Source organism: Syngnathus typhle, linkage group LG9 (genome assembly GCF_033458585.1).
Source record: "Syngnathus typhle isolate RoL2023-S1 ecotype Sweden linkage group LG9, RoL_Styp_1.0, whole genome shotgun sequence".
NCBI classification, from domain to species: domain Eukaryota; kingdom Metazoa; phylum Chordata; class Actinopteri; order Syngnathiformes; family Syngnathidae; genus Syngnathus; species Syngnathus typhle.
This window is the reverse complement of record NC_083746.1, coordinates 14,235,441-14,251,086: the sequence shown is the minus strand read 5'-3', so window position 1 is coordinate 14,251,086 and position 15,646 is coordinate 14,235,441. Positions and strand designations below refer to the sequence as shown.

The following is a 15,646-nucleotide window of genomic DNA, read 5'->3' as shown; positions in this document are numbered from 1 at the left end:
CATCTCCCATCTCACTCGCAAGGCGACCACGATTGTGAGTGATGTGAGTCACCCCGCTCACACTTTGTTTGATCTACTGCCCTCTGGGAAGAGGTACAGAAGCCTGCGCTCCCGCACCACCAGACTCACCAACAGCTTTATACTCCAGGCTGTTAGGATCCTGAACTCTCTCCCCCCTCCACCCTCGCCTGCATAACGTCCTGGCCTTTTGGGTCACGTTGCCTGCCTTGCACAACTCCACTTGCACTACTCCGTCTGTACTTTTGCGCTATTATACTGACTGTCTGCTGTAAGCACAATTGCACCATTTCCACCAAGTTGCTCTTATTTATTCATTGCTCTTATTTATTCATTGTATGTGCCTTCTTATTTTTACCTTTTGTAATGTGTAATATGTCTTGTCACCGTGGGATAGTAGGAAACGTAATTTCGGGCTCTTTGTATGTCTTGCCATGTGAAGAAATTGACAATAAAGCAGACTTTGACTTTGAATTTGACTTATATGAAAGACGGGATGGTGGCGTATGATCACCCCAGGACCCTGGAGGAGGCAATGGACCTCGCAGCCAGAGTCGATCGCCGGATCCAAACACATTGGCGCGAACATGAGCGGAGATCACCGCGCGCACCACGTCGCCACTTCGCCTCCTCAGGGCAGGAGCCACCGAGCGCACCACCAACCGAGCCGATGGAGCTGGGAAGGGCTCGTTTTCCCGCGGAGGAATGCCTTAGACCAGTGGTCCCCAACCTTTTCTGCGCCACGGACCGGTTACATGTCAGAAAGATTTTCGCGGACCGGCATTTATATAAATAAATAATACATTTAAATAAATAAATAAATAATACATTTATAATAAATATATAAATACGATGAAATAAAATGATACGACTGACATAAAAACAAGTACAAATGACAAAAATAAAACTCACCATTACATTGAATTAGTGGGAGCACTGAATTTGTTTCTCAGAAACGAGCCGGTCCCATCTAGACGTAGTCGGAGACAATGACACCCGAAGTGATTAAGGTTTGTCTTTTATTGCAGGATGCTTAGTCTCCATGTGTTGAAGCAGTTTTGAATGCTTCATTGTCTGGTTAGTTAGCCTGTCGCCACATATTAGCTTTGCGGACTCGACTGGGGAAACATGTCACATGACCGCGACGAGTGTCTTGACCTGACTGAATTGATCGTCGATAAAAAAGAAATTCTGTGCGGCTTGGCGGCCCGGTACCAAGTGACCCACGGACCGGTATCGGTCCGCGGCCCGGTGGTTGGGGACCACTGCCTTAGACGCTTCACGCAGGGCTTATGCCTGTTTTGTGGGAAGGAGGGTCATCGGGCTGCCAGATGTTCGTTAAAAGGCCAGGGCTCACGCGGCGTCAGGGGATCCGCGTGAGCTCGACTGGCACCCATTCTCCCAATACCAAAACATTCACGCTGCGGGCTCGCATTTGGAGCCGGTTACTCATTTCCGGTAATCATCACGAAACTATTCCGTTTTTTCTTTTGTCACTCCCAGGGCAGCGACTCGTTCTGGGGGACCACTGGCTGCGCCAGCACAACCCTGTGCTGAACTGGGAGGTGGGAATTATGCGGCAGTGGAGCGATCAGTGCCTGAAGGCGGCCATCAGCGCGACCGGAGGGTCCTCACTCAGTCCCAGGCCAGACCTTTGCAAGGTTCCGGCCCTCTACCATGAACTTGGAGATGTCTTTTGCAAAACCAAGGCAACTGCGCTTCCTCCTCACCACTCTTATGATTGTGCAATTGACTTGTTACCCGGCACCTCTCCCGCCGAGGGCCGCGTGTACTCACTGTCCGCTCCGGAGCACAAGACCATGGACGAGTACATTCGTGACTCTCTGGCGGCAAGGATCATCCGGCTTTCCTCTTCGCCTGCAGGAGCAGGATTTTTTTTTGTGGGATAAAAGGACGGCACGCTCCGCCCGTGCATAGACTCCCGGGGACTCAATGACGTCACTATTAAAAACCGCTATCCACTGCCCCTCCTTTCTTCCGCCTTTGAGAGCCTCTAAGGAGCCATCATCTTCACTAAATTAGGTCTCCGTAATGCATACCACCTGGTGCGCATCCGGGAAGGTGATGAGTGGAAGACAGCATTCTGTTGGCTCTTGGGGTGCACTGCGAGCCTTTCTTCGGGGTTTCACCCACAGACTAATGGGCAAGCAGAAAGACAAAACCAGGAGCTGGGCAAGGCTCTCCGCTGCATGACCGCCAGTGATCAGCGCGGGTGGGCCAAACAGCTGCCATGGGTGGAGTACACTCACAACACTCTTCCCAGCTCGGCCACAGGACTTTCTCCGTTCCACTGCGTCTTCGGATATACCAGGATGGCTTCGGCATCCGTCCCTTCTCCACCCCGGCTCATCGAGGGAGAACCGGCCTACACGTTCCCTGCTCCGGTCGCGTCGGCGCGGCCGCGGTTTCCAATACCTTGTGGATTGAGAGGGTTACAAGGACGCGCACCGCTCTTGGGTGCCGGGCTGCTGGATTCTCGAGCCATCGCTCATTGCGGAGTTTCACCGGCGGCATCCTGACCAGCCCGGTCCTCGCCGGGAGCGTCTGAGACGATTGGAGGGAAGGGACGGTCCGGGTTGGCCTCGCGTCCCGGGCTCGGCACTTTTGCCCTCCGCATCTGTGGCTTCGGCATCCGCCGTGGAGTCCGACGCATCGACGGAGTATTGTTGTCAGTTACGTCCTGACTTTTTTCTATCTGTTCAAAAAGAGTTTCAACAAACTAATTTCTAACCGTGAGGGATGCTAGAAGCAAAGTCGTGAGTAAAGTTTATTCTTGAGTTGAATAATTGTAAGATTAAGTTGGGTTTAATATTGGAAGAGAAGGTAATTAATAGTTTAAGGAGATCGTTTTCATTTACATGTATATAGATGCATGCCTCTGTGAGTCGTCACCATATCGTGGTGGAGGGGTTTGCGTGCCCCTATGATCCTAGGAGCCATGTTGTCTGGGGCTTCATGCCCCTGGTAGGGTCACCCATGGCAAACGGGTCCTAGGTGAGGGGCCAGACAAAGCACAGCTCACACGAGCCCTTTATGACAAACAAAATATATGGATCTCGTTTTCCCTCGCCCGGACGCGGCGCACCGGGGCCCCCCCCTGGAGCCAGGCCTGGAGGCGGGGCTCGAAGGCGAGCGTCTGGTGGCCGGGCCTTCGCCCATGGGGCCCGGCACAGCCCGAAAAGGAAACGTGGGTCCCCCTTCCCTTCTCACCACCTGTGGGAGGGGCCAAAGGGGTCGGGTGCAGTGCGAGCTGGGCGGCGGCCAAAGGCAGGGACCTTGGCGGTCTGATCCCCCGCTGCAGAAGCTGGCTCTTGGGACATGGAATGTCACCTCTCTGGCTGAAAAGGAGCCCGAGCTGGTGTGCGAGGCAGAAGAGTTCCGACTAGATATAGTCGGACTTGCCTCCACGCACAGTTTGGGTTCCGGTACAAGCCCTCTCGAGAGGGGCTGGACTCTTTTCCACTCTGGAGTTGCCCACGGTGAGAGGCGTCGAGCCGGTGTGGGTATACTTATTGCCCCCTGGCTGGGCGCCTGCACAGTGGGGTTCACCCCGGTGAACGAGAGGGTAGCCTCCCTCCGCCTTCGGGTGGGGGGATGGGTCCTGACTGTTGTTTGTGTCTATGCACCAAACGGAAGCTCAGAGTACCCACCCTTCTTGGAGTCCCTCGAGGAAGTGCTGAGGGCGCTCCTTCTGGGGACTCCATTGTTCTACTGGATGACTTCAATGCGCACGTGGGCAATGACAGTGAGACCTGGAAGGGCGTGATTGGGAGGAACGGCCCCCCCGATCTGAACCCGAGCGGTGTTCTATTGTTGGACTTCTGTGCTCGACACGGATTTTCTATAATGAACGCCATGTTCAAACATAAGGGTGTCCATGTGTGCACTTGGCACCAGGACACCCTAGGCCGCAGTTCGATGATCGACTTTGTAGTCGTGTCATCGGATTTGCGGCCGCATGTTTTGGATACTCGGGCGAAGAGAGGGGCGGAGCTGTCAACTGATCACCACCTGGTGGTGGGTTGGCTCCGATGGTGGGGGAAGATGCCGGTCCGACCTGGCAGACCCAAACGCTCTGTGAGGGTCTGCTGGGAACCCACCTCCGGCAGAGCTTTTGTGAAGCGGTCAGCACCTCCAAATCCGAGTCCATGGTCCTCGATCGGAAAAGGGTGGAATGCCCTCTCCGGATCGGGGATGAGATCCTGCCCCAAGTGGAGGAGTTTAAGTATCTTGGGGTCTTGTTCACGAGCGAGGGGAGATTGGAGCGCGAGATCGACAGGCGGATCGGTGTAGCGTCGGCAGTAATGCGTACTCTCAGCTGAGCCAAAAGGCAAAGCTCTCAATTTACCGGTCGATTTACGCTCCTACCCTCACCTATGGTCACAAGCTATGGGTCGTGACCGAAAGAACGAGATCCCGGATACAAGCGGCCGAAATGAGATTTCCTCGCAGGATGTCCGGGCTCTCCCTTAGAGATAGGGTGAGAAGTTCGGGAGAGACTCGGAGTAGAGTCGCTACTCCTCCACGTTGAGGGGAGCCAGATGAGGTGGGTCGGGCAACTCATCAGTATGCCTTCTGGACGCCTCCCTGGGGAGGTGTTCCGGGAATGTCCCACCGGTAGGAGACCCTGGGGTCGACCCAGGACGCGCTGGAGAGACTATGTCCCCCGGGATGAGCTAGATGAAGTGGCTGGGGAGAGGGAAGTCTGGGAGTCCCCCCTTAGCTGCTGCCCCCGCGACCCGACCCCGGATAAGCGGAAGAAGATGGATGGATGGATGGATATGCTATTTGCTAAAATACTAACGCTATATGCTATACTAACGCTATGTGCTTAAAAACAGTCAAACCTTGTTTTGTTGCAGTTTTCACTCCGCCATGTAACACTGGAATCTTCAGTAAACGACAGTAAAATGTTAACTACGACACAGACTCTTGGTTATTGTATCAGAGTTTAACTTGTTGGATAGCTTCAGTTGCTACACTGCAGTGAGGACAACACAGCGTTTTTCTCTTCTTTTCGGTACATGTGTTAAGTAGTACAGAAATTTGAAATGTGTTCATTTTTGGCCGCTATTTTTAACAGTGTTCTCCCCCACCTTTTTGCTAACTGAATAAAATTTTTATTTATTGATGTAGTTTTTACATGTTTGAGGTATAATCAATCAATCAATCAATCAACCAACCAACCAACCAACCAACCATCCATCCATCCATCCATCCATCCATCCAATCTCCATCCGTCCATCCATCTGTCCGTCCGTCATTCATTCATTCATTCATTCATTCATTCATTCATTCATTCATTCATTCATTCATTCATTCATTCATGTAGTTAATACGAATAAAGCTTGAGCCCTTACCCCACAAACAGCTGCCTGCATCATAGCATCAAGACTCCCTTCAGGAGAATCCAAATTCCCAGAAATTAACTGCTGTGTTACTTTTTTTTTGAAGTCATCAATCCTTGGTGTCATACTAAGCACATGTCGGTAGCCAAAGGTAGCTTGACACTGGTAATTCTCATCGCATGGCCTCTGCAATTTCTTCTTGTTAGTATTGGTGTACGGAAGAACTGTCTTATCAACAAAGGCACCGAACCCTAAAGTTACAAAAGTGACATTAGTCCCATATTTTATGTTTATTCTTGCAATACTGTCAGAGTACAAGATCATTCAAGATGTAATATTACCAATTTGAGCATGTTGTGTAATTTTCTTAAGAGCTGCAAAAAGGTCTTGCCCAAGTCCTTTGACATTTTCCAAGTCATCTCTCATCGAGAAAGACAAGTCCATCAGGTAGTAGAGATCCACTGGATAGCCTTGAACTCTTTTAAATGAAACAGTAAATGTAGTTGGACGTCCTGTGCAGAGGGGAAAAAAACAATATGCAGTTCATGCACACTCATTAATTGCAGTTTGCAAACAGCCTGCTAAACCACATGGAGCACACAGTTATGCTTTCTCTCACACAGTGTGAATGTTGGTCACTGTTTGTGTCATGTGTTTCACATCAAGATACTTCCGCGGTCTTTTTCATTTTTGCTCTATATTGCTCAGTATGGTGTCCAAGAAAGTAAAATGTGCAAATGATTGTGATATCTGGAAGCACTGAAAAGTGTGACCAGCAGTGTCTGGTGAGCGACCACTGGCGAAGCTAGACAAAGGCTGGGACTGGGAGAACAGCCATCTGGCCACCCACCCTTACATGCTTTTCCAAATGCAGCCCATTCCTTCTGAAACAACCTACAAGTTTTGAAATCTAACTAAATGTGTACAATGAAATGGAATAAAATAAAACCTTTTACTTGAAATGGGAGCAATACCTGTCTAATATGAAGGGCCTGATTAGGAGATGACGTGACCAATCTGAATGCCACACCTGGCATAGGTGTGCGACGTGCTGTGAACTGTTACTGTTTTCTTTATTCCCTTTCAATTTCCCGTCAGTTTATTAATATATTTCTTATTTTATCATTATTATTATTCATGATTATTAATTATTTTATGGGCGGCACGGTGCAGCACTGGTTAGCACGTCTGCCTCACAGTTCAGAGGTTACGGGTTCAACTCCATTTTCCTTTGGTTCCCTGTGTGGACTTTGCATGTTCTCCCCGTGCCTGCATGGGCTTTCTCCTGGCGCTCCGGTTTCCTCCCACATCTCCATAGATGATTATACGTATTCTATGTACACAACTTTACATTGTGATGTGGCTGATACTACGTTTGATTGTCTTGTTTTCAAAATCTTAATGCCTTAATCAGAATGAATTAAATCATCATCAAAAGGAGGGCGGCACGGTGGTACACCAGTTAGCACATCCGCTTCACAGTTCAGACCTTGCTGTTTTGATTCCAGCGCCAGGCCTCCCTGTGTGAAGGTTGCATGTTCTCCCCGTGCCTGCATGGGTTTTCATCAGATACTCGGGTTTTTTCCCACATCCCAAAAGCATGCATAGTAGGCTGATTGAGCCCTCCAAATTGCCCGTAGGTGTGAGTGCAGATGTTTGGTGTCTCTGTGTGCCCTGCGTTTGGCTGGCAACCAATGCAGGATGTCTCCTGCCTACTACCCAATGACTGCTGAGATAAGCTCCAGCACGCCCGCGACCCCCGAAAGGACAAGCGGTATGGAAAATAGATGGATGGATAAATAAATGAATCCATCCATTTTCAGTATTGCTTGCACTCATGAGGGTCGCTGGTGTGCTGGAGCCTGTTCCAGCTGACTTCAGGTTTTACGTGGTGGAAACCCTGAACCGGTTGCCAGCCTATTGCAGGGCATACAGACTAACAACCATCCGCAGTCATAATGATAACTACGGCCAATTTAGAGTGCTCAATCGGCCGACCATGCATATCTTCGGACTGTGAAACTGAAGTTACCGGAAGAAACCCACGCAGGCACGGGGAGAACAAGAACATACCATATTTTCTGTTTCTATTTTCTTTTATAAGTCACAGTTTTTATCATAGTTTGGCGGGGTTAGAGTTACGCCTGTGGAATAATTGGAACCGCCACTGACAATGAGTCTGATGTCAGCGCCGCATGTACTTCTGGACTCAGCAGCGGTGTTGTTCATAAATGACACGGAAGACGAAGATTCCATCCATCCATCCATCCATCCATCCATCCATCCATCCATCCATCCATCTTCTTCCGCTTATCCGGGGTCGGGTCGCGGGGAGAGCAGCTTTAGGAGGGACTCCCAGACTTCCCTCTCCCCAGCCACTTCATCCAGTTCATCCCGGGGGACATAGTCTCTCCAGCGCGTCCTGGGTCGACCCCAGGGTCTCCTACCGGTGGGACATTCCCGGAACACCTCCCCAGGGAGGCGTCCAGAAGGCATGCTGATGAGTTGCCCAACCCACCTCATCTGGCTCCTCTCAACGTGGAGGAGTAGCGACTTTACTCCGAGTCTCTCCCGGATGACTGAGCTTCTCACCCTATCTCTGAGGGAGAGCCCGGACATCCTGTGGAGAAAACTCATTTTGGCCGCTTGTATCCATCCATCTATCCATTTTCTGTACCACTTGTCCCCACGGGGGTCGCGGGCGTGCTGGAGCCTGTTTCAGCAGTCATCGGGCAGTAGGCGGGTGACACCCTGAACCGGTTGCCAGCCGATCGCAGGGCATACAGAGACGAACAACCACTCGCACTCACACCTAGGGGCAAGTTGGAGTGTTTAATTGGCCTACCAAGCATGTTTTTTGGGATGTAGGAGGAAACCGGAGTGCCCGGAGAATACCCACGCGGCCACAGGGAGAACATGCAAACTCCCCACAGGGAAGGTCAGAGGTAGAATCGAACCGGCACCCTCCTAACTGTGAGGAGGACCATAGTCAGTGTGAGCCAAAGTTGTCATGCCATTACATTCATAATTATTCCTTACGGGGGGAAAAACATATCACACACTCTTAGTGTGATTAAATCAGGAATCAAACTCACCAGGTCGCAGTCTTAGACTTATCTTCTGTGGACTTAGCTGAATAGGCTCTTGCATATTGAATGATGTGGACAAAGGTTCATTCTTCTCAACTTGTTGACTGCTCACAGGGTCGATAATTTCCTCTTCATTGCACCCTCTTTCCATCAATTTAGATCGGGTTTCACAGCGTGCTGATTCCTGCTCACCTGCTTTGGTGAAATTCTTTTCAGATGACATGTAAAATAAGAGAAAATTAAATCATATTTAATTTAAACTTTGTTTGTGTATATGCACATGACAAAAGCGAAAACAACACACCTGAATTTGAGGCACCACAACCAAAGGGCACCATAATCGAAGCTTTCATCTTATTTATTATAAGATAACATTAATATAATTAATATAATTCATAACATTACAATGCTATGAATGATATGAAAATTAAATTCAATTAAACTCTTTTGCAACAATTATTGACAATAGTAGAATCTATAGTCGTGTTCCGGGGCCACAAGTGCTTAATTTGATGTCAAGTGTGCCCACAAGTAAAGTCATAGAATAAATTTTAATTTCCAGGTAGCTGATTTTTGTGCCTTTATAAACAATAGCTGATCAGTTATAGTCTGGGTATTAAATTAACACCTGCCAAATGTGGGTTGAAACTAATTTTGGCAGGTTTTGATAAATATTTACCAGAAAGTTGGTGATGCATGAGGCAATTGTGCCAATCAAAGTCATTCAGGGCCTTGGTATATATCACAATATTAAAAAAGTATGTTAACTTATTAAAATCTCAAAAAATCACAAAACAGATCATTTGAGTTGGATATGTCAAAATGAATGTTGAAAAATTAGATAGTTATTTTTGTCTTATATTTATTAATCTTGTTTGACAAAATAAATTAGTATTTGACAAACTAATTATATTTCTAAGATATTCATAATATATTTAGTAAATACCAGTCAGAATATTTGAGTATGGGCCAATCATACCAATCGGTTTCGTCAACTACAATTATTACTTACTCTTACTCAATATTTGTAATCTCTAACAACTTGAGAAAATGAGTAGTTTTCGCACTCTCGAGTGGAATGGGATATCTACCGTCACTGCTTTTTTAAATAACAGCGTGCCGTAAACGGTCAATGGACAACGTGGTGAAAATCACTTGGAGAACTCGGTAAGTGAGCACAATTTAATGCAGGCACGTGCACTCATAGGAGGCAGGTGAGGCAGTGCCTCACCTTGCCACCAGGGGCGATAAAGGGCTCAACATGGTTTCCTCAGCTGTCACCATAAGTTGTTAAAAAATGAATAATATAATAAAACATAATATAATATCTGTCCTGTGGTCTATGCTTTTAAGGCAATTTTGGTGTATTTCCTATACATTTGGATCATTTTCATAGTCAAAATAGCTGTATTTCTTGTTCAAATAACAACGGGAGACAAGAATCATGGAGGCTGAGGCAGTGACAGGTCATGCCTCTCAGGGCGTGGGTGTGCACCACTCACACACTGTACTGAGCGCGTGCAAACGGCGTGTGTTTGCAGTCAGCGGGATAATACGGGCTTTGAGTCAGCCAGTACCTTTGCCTCAAAGATGGGGCGATAGTGAGCCTGCGGCTAATAGTTCACGACACGAGTAAATGCGAGAGTAAATTAAGAAGAAAAAAAAGAAAAGAAAAACAACCAACAACATTCGGTGCTAACGCGTTGCTATTTGACTGAATGCAAATCTCCTAGTGAGCTTCTCAAGTTTTTAGCCCAGAAGGATCTGATTGGGACTGTTCCTGAAGCAGCAAAGTTACTCCAGCTAGTGCTCACTATACTTGCTACAACAGTATCCGTGGAAAGGTCGTTTTCTGCATTGAAAAGAATCAAGACATACAGTCGGAATAGAACTGACCAAGGACGACTTTCTTCCCTGGCCATTATCTCAATTGAGAAAGTGAGACTTTAAAAGTCAAAGAAAAGGACAAAAAGGAGGACTTCTACAACAAAGTCATCGAGATCTTCGTCCTGAAGGACAGGAGAATGGACTTCATTTACAAGTAAAGGTAAGAATACTGCAGTGGTGTGTTCAAATGTACAGTGGTGTGTTTAAAATGTTATTAAATTTAATCAAGAATGGGATAACAACAATGTATGCTTCTAAATCTGACTTGTGAGTCAGTGCCTTAGCGTCATACAGTACGTTTGTAAATCTGACTCTGAGTCAGTGCCTCACCAACCCCAACCCTCACCGCACGTCACTGTTAGAGCTAATCAATGGAGCACATTACATTGAAGTAGTCCGTCTGACACAGAAAGACTATGAATGTATTCATTTGATTGCCAAAAATCAGGGATTTCTATTCCCATGTTGGACTGTAAACCAAGATTCCCCAATACAGGCTAGTGTTGGAGATGCCATCTTTTGAATACTGCTATATAATTTGACCACCATGCCCCTCTGTATCAGATCCCCCTCCAGCCATTCATCATGCCATTCATCCAGGGGAAGTAATGGAAAAGTAAAATATTTCTTGACCTGTAAATACAAACTGAATTCGGTTGAAGTTGGGAAATTGTGTAAAATGTAAATAAATGCAAAATACAACGATTTGAAAATCCTTCTCAACCCCTATTCAATTGAATACACTACAAAGAGTACATATTTAATGTTCAAACTGATAAACTTAATTATTTTTTGCCAAATAATAATTAACTTCAAATTTAATGGCTGCAACACTTCCAGTACAAGTTGGGAAAGGTAGCAAAATATACAGAGAAAGCTGAGAAAACCTCATCAAACACCTATTTGGAACATCCCACATGTGATCAGGCTATTTGGGTACCATGATTGGGTATAAACGGAGCCTTCCCAAACATGCTCAGTCATTCACAAGCAAGGATGGGGCGAGGTTCACCACTTAGTCCACAACTGCGTGCGAAAATAGTTGAACAATTTCAGAACAACATTTCTCACAGCAAAATCGCAAGGAATTTAGGGTTTTCAGTATCTACGGTCCATAATATCATCAGAGAATCTGGTGAAATCACTGCACGTAAGCGCCACGACCAGAAACCAAGACTGAATGACCGTGACCTTTGATCCCTCAGACGGCACTGCCTTAGAAACCGACATGAGTGTGTGAAGGAGATCCCCGAATGGGCTCAGGAAAACTTGAGAAAACCATTGTCAGTAAATACAGCTCATCACTACATCAGTAAGTGCGGGTTAAAACTCTACCATGCAAAGCCAAAGTCGTTTATGAACAACATCCAGAAACGGCGCCGGGTTCTCTGGGCCCGAGCTCATGTAAAATGGATCCAGTCCACTCAAACTCCTCTTCCCAGATGTTCTTATCAGTATGTAAACACCTAGTGATTTTTGCTTACGAGACAAAGCCCACATGCTTTCCTCCCCCCTTTAGTGGTTATGTCTCACACTGTGGGTAGGGCAAATCCAAATAAAAAGAGCGGGAGTGCCTACAGATATTCAGTATGTAGAGATTGTCTCAAGCTATCTGTACTGCACTCCTCGCGAGAAAAGACTTAATATTCTGTCTCACTTGTGGTTTGTTTGCTGTTGCTCTTCTATTCACTTATTCAGTCAGCAAAATAACCCTGACAGAAATTGGGGGCTCGTTCCGGGATCTCAACACCCCCTGAACGGTTCCAGCGGGCTCTTCGACGCAGGTGACAATCCTCGGCCGAGGTAAACAAAAGCCCTTTGACGGGACTGTCTCGATCAGTCCGGCTGGACACCGGGAGGGTTGACGAGATCTTCCGAGGAAGAGAATCAGCAGACCGTGAGTAGGAATATTAATTCTACTAAATAGAAACAGTTAAATTCTGCAGGGACGGATGTGGAGCCCCCTAGCTTTCAAAATAGTTAAATTCCGCAGCAGGAGGGGCGGACTCCTCTGTTATTCACTTAAACATTAAAAAAAAAAAAAAAAACTTGAGAATTCTAGACCCTATCAAGTACAATTAGAAACAGTTAATTTCCGCAGGGGCGGATGTGGAGCCCCCTAACGTTTTATGTTAGTTAAATTCCGCAGCAGGAGGGGCGGACTCCTCTGTTATTAAAAAACGCGCGTGGTATGCTTGTGAACGGTTTGACTGAGAGTGATCTCATTTGAGCGCTCCTCTTAAATAGTAAGCGAAAGTCCCTACCCCGACATGAACTAAAATGCAAAGATTGGAAAATAATTGAAAGGCAGGATCCCAACCGATTAAAAAAAGATTTCGATAAATGGGTTAAAAAATATAAATTTGAGGGACAACCAAATTATTAGGACTTAGAGGTGCCATAAACGAAACAACATAAATAAATCTTAAAGAAATTAAAGAAGGAATCTGATGATGTAGTGTTTTGGGAGAGAGAGAGAAAGAGAGAGAGAGAGAGAAAGAGAGAGAGAAAGAGAGAGAGAGAAAGAGAGAGAGAAAGAGAGAGAGCTCAGAAAGCACTGTATTGCAGGTAGGAAGATGATGAGCCTGGGCCTAACAGTAGGCAGGCAAGAGAAAACCAAAATTTACAAAGTTAGAGAAGAAGGGAGAAGTCTAGAGAAAGTAGAGAAGCACGTAGAGAAAACACGTGCTACAAATTCAAAACTAAAGATCATAGCGGGAGGAATACATAAATCACGCCCTCCATGCAGAAAGAGTAGTAATAGACAAACAAAAACGAAAACAAATGAAAGCTTCAAAGAACACTTTTTTGGTAGACCAGGATAGTGACACTTTTTACCAAAATGCAGGCAGAGGACAGAAAGGCCAGAGAGGGCGAGCAATACCCAACAGAGAAGGCTTTAGAGGCCGAGGAAGAGGAGTTGTGCAACCTCCAATAGAATGCTGGAGTTGCGGGGAAAACGGTCACATAGCACGTAACTGCATAAATTACCAAAGACAGTTATGACTAGGCCAAAGTCAAATCAAATCAGGTTTCCATGTAATGAAGTGGGAACCTGGCTGCCAAAATTAAAGAGAAATTAGCTTAAATATACAGGAGATATTTGTGTTAAAAGGATAAAGTAATATAAAGTAACACTGAAGTTAAAATTTGCAAAATACACGGAAAGGAATTACACATAGTTTCTAAAAGTGAAATAGAGAATAAATCAGACAAGTAATACGAGCAAAAAGGTGTTCTTAGTGCTTCTATGTGTTCTTATATGTTGTGCGTCATCCTTTTGTGCTGGTGTGTGTGTGCGTGTGCGTGTGCGCGCAGAGGATCCTCATGAATGGGTGTGCGTATGAGTGCGAGTGAGATGTGTGTTCTATGGAAGGAATCAGTAATGGAGAATGTTCTGGAGGCTGTTGAGCAATACTAGGGAAATTGAGAAGTGGATGATGGTGTGTTTAAGTTGGTTGGAGAAACTGAGATGAGCAAGGTGTGTGCAATAGAGAAAATAAGGCGTGTGTGGCAGAGAGTTACAAGAACGGTGGCTTGATAGGATGTGAATAAGAGACAGCTAATGTTGTGTAGAAGACTGAAAGATGTTGAAGGTGAACATGATGGGGGAGGGCAACAGCAAAGTTGGCCTGCCCTTTGAGAAGGTGAAACTGATAAGCGTGCCTGCGCTCGCGCGTTGTCGCGGGGCGGGGCTGTCCGCGTGGGCCTTTGCTATGCTCGTGTGGGCGGTGGGCCGGCATCATGGTTGTTGCAGGAAATGGCCAGCCTGTGACCAATCAACATTGATGCTGCGCCCCCCTCGCACGAGGGGTGCTATGGCTGCGGGCAGGGACAGTGTGATTTTCTCAGAGTGATGCTTGAGGAAGATGTGACAATATTTGCATGAAGGATAAAAGTCACTGATGAGAAAACAAAAGTATAACCAAAACGTCAAAATAGAAGATGACGTTTGCGCAGCGTTGTTTGTTTGTATTGTTTGTGAGCTGTGTCTCTGCTTAAGTTTTTGTGTTGTCTGTGTGCTGTCAGTGTTATGTGTTAAAATTGGCTAATGTAGGTGCACAAAAGAATTTGCTAGATTGTAGTCTATATGATTTGCACCGCAAAACAAAAGCAATTTTGTGAAAATAAGAAGAAAAGAAAAGCAAGCAATTTTTTTTGTGGGCAGAAACTGGTCCACACTGCATTAATGCCTAGCCCTGATGAAACAAAATTTGAAAGATGGAAAGAACTTGCTTTCTGGAATTGGATGAAGCTAAATTATTAAATAACATTTCAAAGCTAAATTTAGAAGAAATAGTCGATTGGTTGTGTCAAGACTACACAAGTTTTTACATTTGAGAATAAGAGGGTGATTGAGTTAGTTAAAGTTAAGAAACAACAACAATTGACTATTATATTAATTTACTGGCGGTTACTTTGTTGTTTTTTATCTTTATCTTGATTGGTTTGACACCTGGAGGGAGGAAAGATTAGGATGTGAACACGGGTTGAGACAACCAGTTACACACGCAAAACATGTGTGCACTGGGACACTGAGAAGCATTTTGTAAGGTGTGTCAAATTAAATGAAGATGAAATCATATGTAGTAATACAACACTTTACTACATATGGATTCTCTAAATCGTACAATTGAGTAAAATAAAACATACTTTTTGATTTTTGTTCAAATTACTAAGATTCTTGTGATAAACGAAGAGAAACTAATTGAAAAAAAAAAGAAAAAAAAACTACAAGAAACTACAACTAAGCTAGTTGTGGAAGCAGTCCAATTGCCACGACAAATAGCTATATGCACGTGTGCAGGGCACGCACGAGACTGATAAGGTGTCAAGAGGTAACAAGCTTGCAGACGGAACCGCATAGCTGCGGTGCAAAAGACGCTTCAAACTTTATACACACAAGAAGCGGATTGAATTACTGGAATTTTTTTTTGTTTGAAGATGTGCAGCGACAAAGTCCATAGACTGAAACTCAATTATGGATGAAAAGTGGGGCATGAGTGGAGAATGGTGTCTATAAATGACCAGAAGACTGACCTATCCTACAAAAAACCTATACAAATGGGCGGCAATATTGAGCCATGGTTGTATGTCACATGGCTCAAGAGGAGGGATAGTGGGGCAGGTCAGTCAGCTTTATACAACATACGGATTTGATTCATATTCAAAACATTTTCAAAAAAATAAATAAATAAATAAATAAATAAAATAAAAATAAAATTAAAAAAATTGTAGAGCTTGTTTAACATGTGCTAAACACAATCCACAGGGTTATAATGC

At 45.6% G+C, this 15,646-nt stretch overlaps 2 protein-coding genes across 10 annotated transcripts in view; one reads left to right on the top strand and one right to left on the bottom strand.

Moving 5' to 3' along the window:
• Window positions 1–15,646, top strand: part of LOC133160076 (uncharacterized) — a 171,727-nt gene that overhangs the window by 49,393 nt on the left and 106,688 nt on the right. The window lies entirely within an intron of this gene.
• Window positions 1–15,646, bottom strand: part of itgb2 (integrin, beta 2) — a 159,069-nt gene that overhangs the window by 81,276 nt on the left and 62,147 nt on the right. For 8 of the 9 annotated variants that reach the window (XM_061287626.1, XM_061287627.1, XM_061287628.1 and 5 more), the window contains 3 exons: window positions 8,483–8,684; window positions 5,729–5,899; window positions 5,400–5,638 (listed from right to left, as the gene is read on the bottom strand). In XM_061287626.1, the coding sequence (XP_061143610.1) occupies window positions 5,400–5,638; window positions 5,729–5,899; window positions 8,483–8,684 (612 nt within the window). Of the gene's footprint in view, window positions 1–5,399; window positions 5,639–5,728; window positions 5,900–8,232; window positions 8,255–8,482; window positions 8,685–15,646 lie in introns of those variants that run through there. The other variant, XM_061287631.1, reaches the window with a different exon arrangement.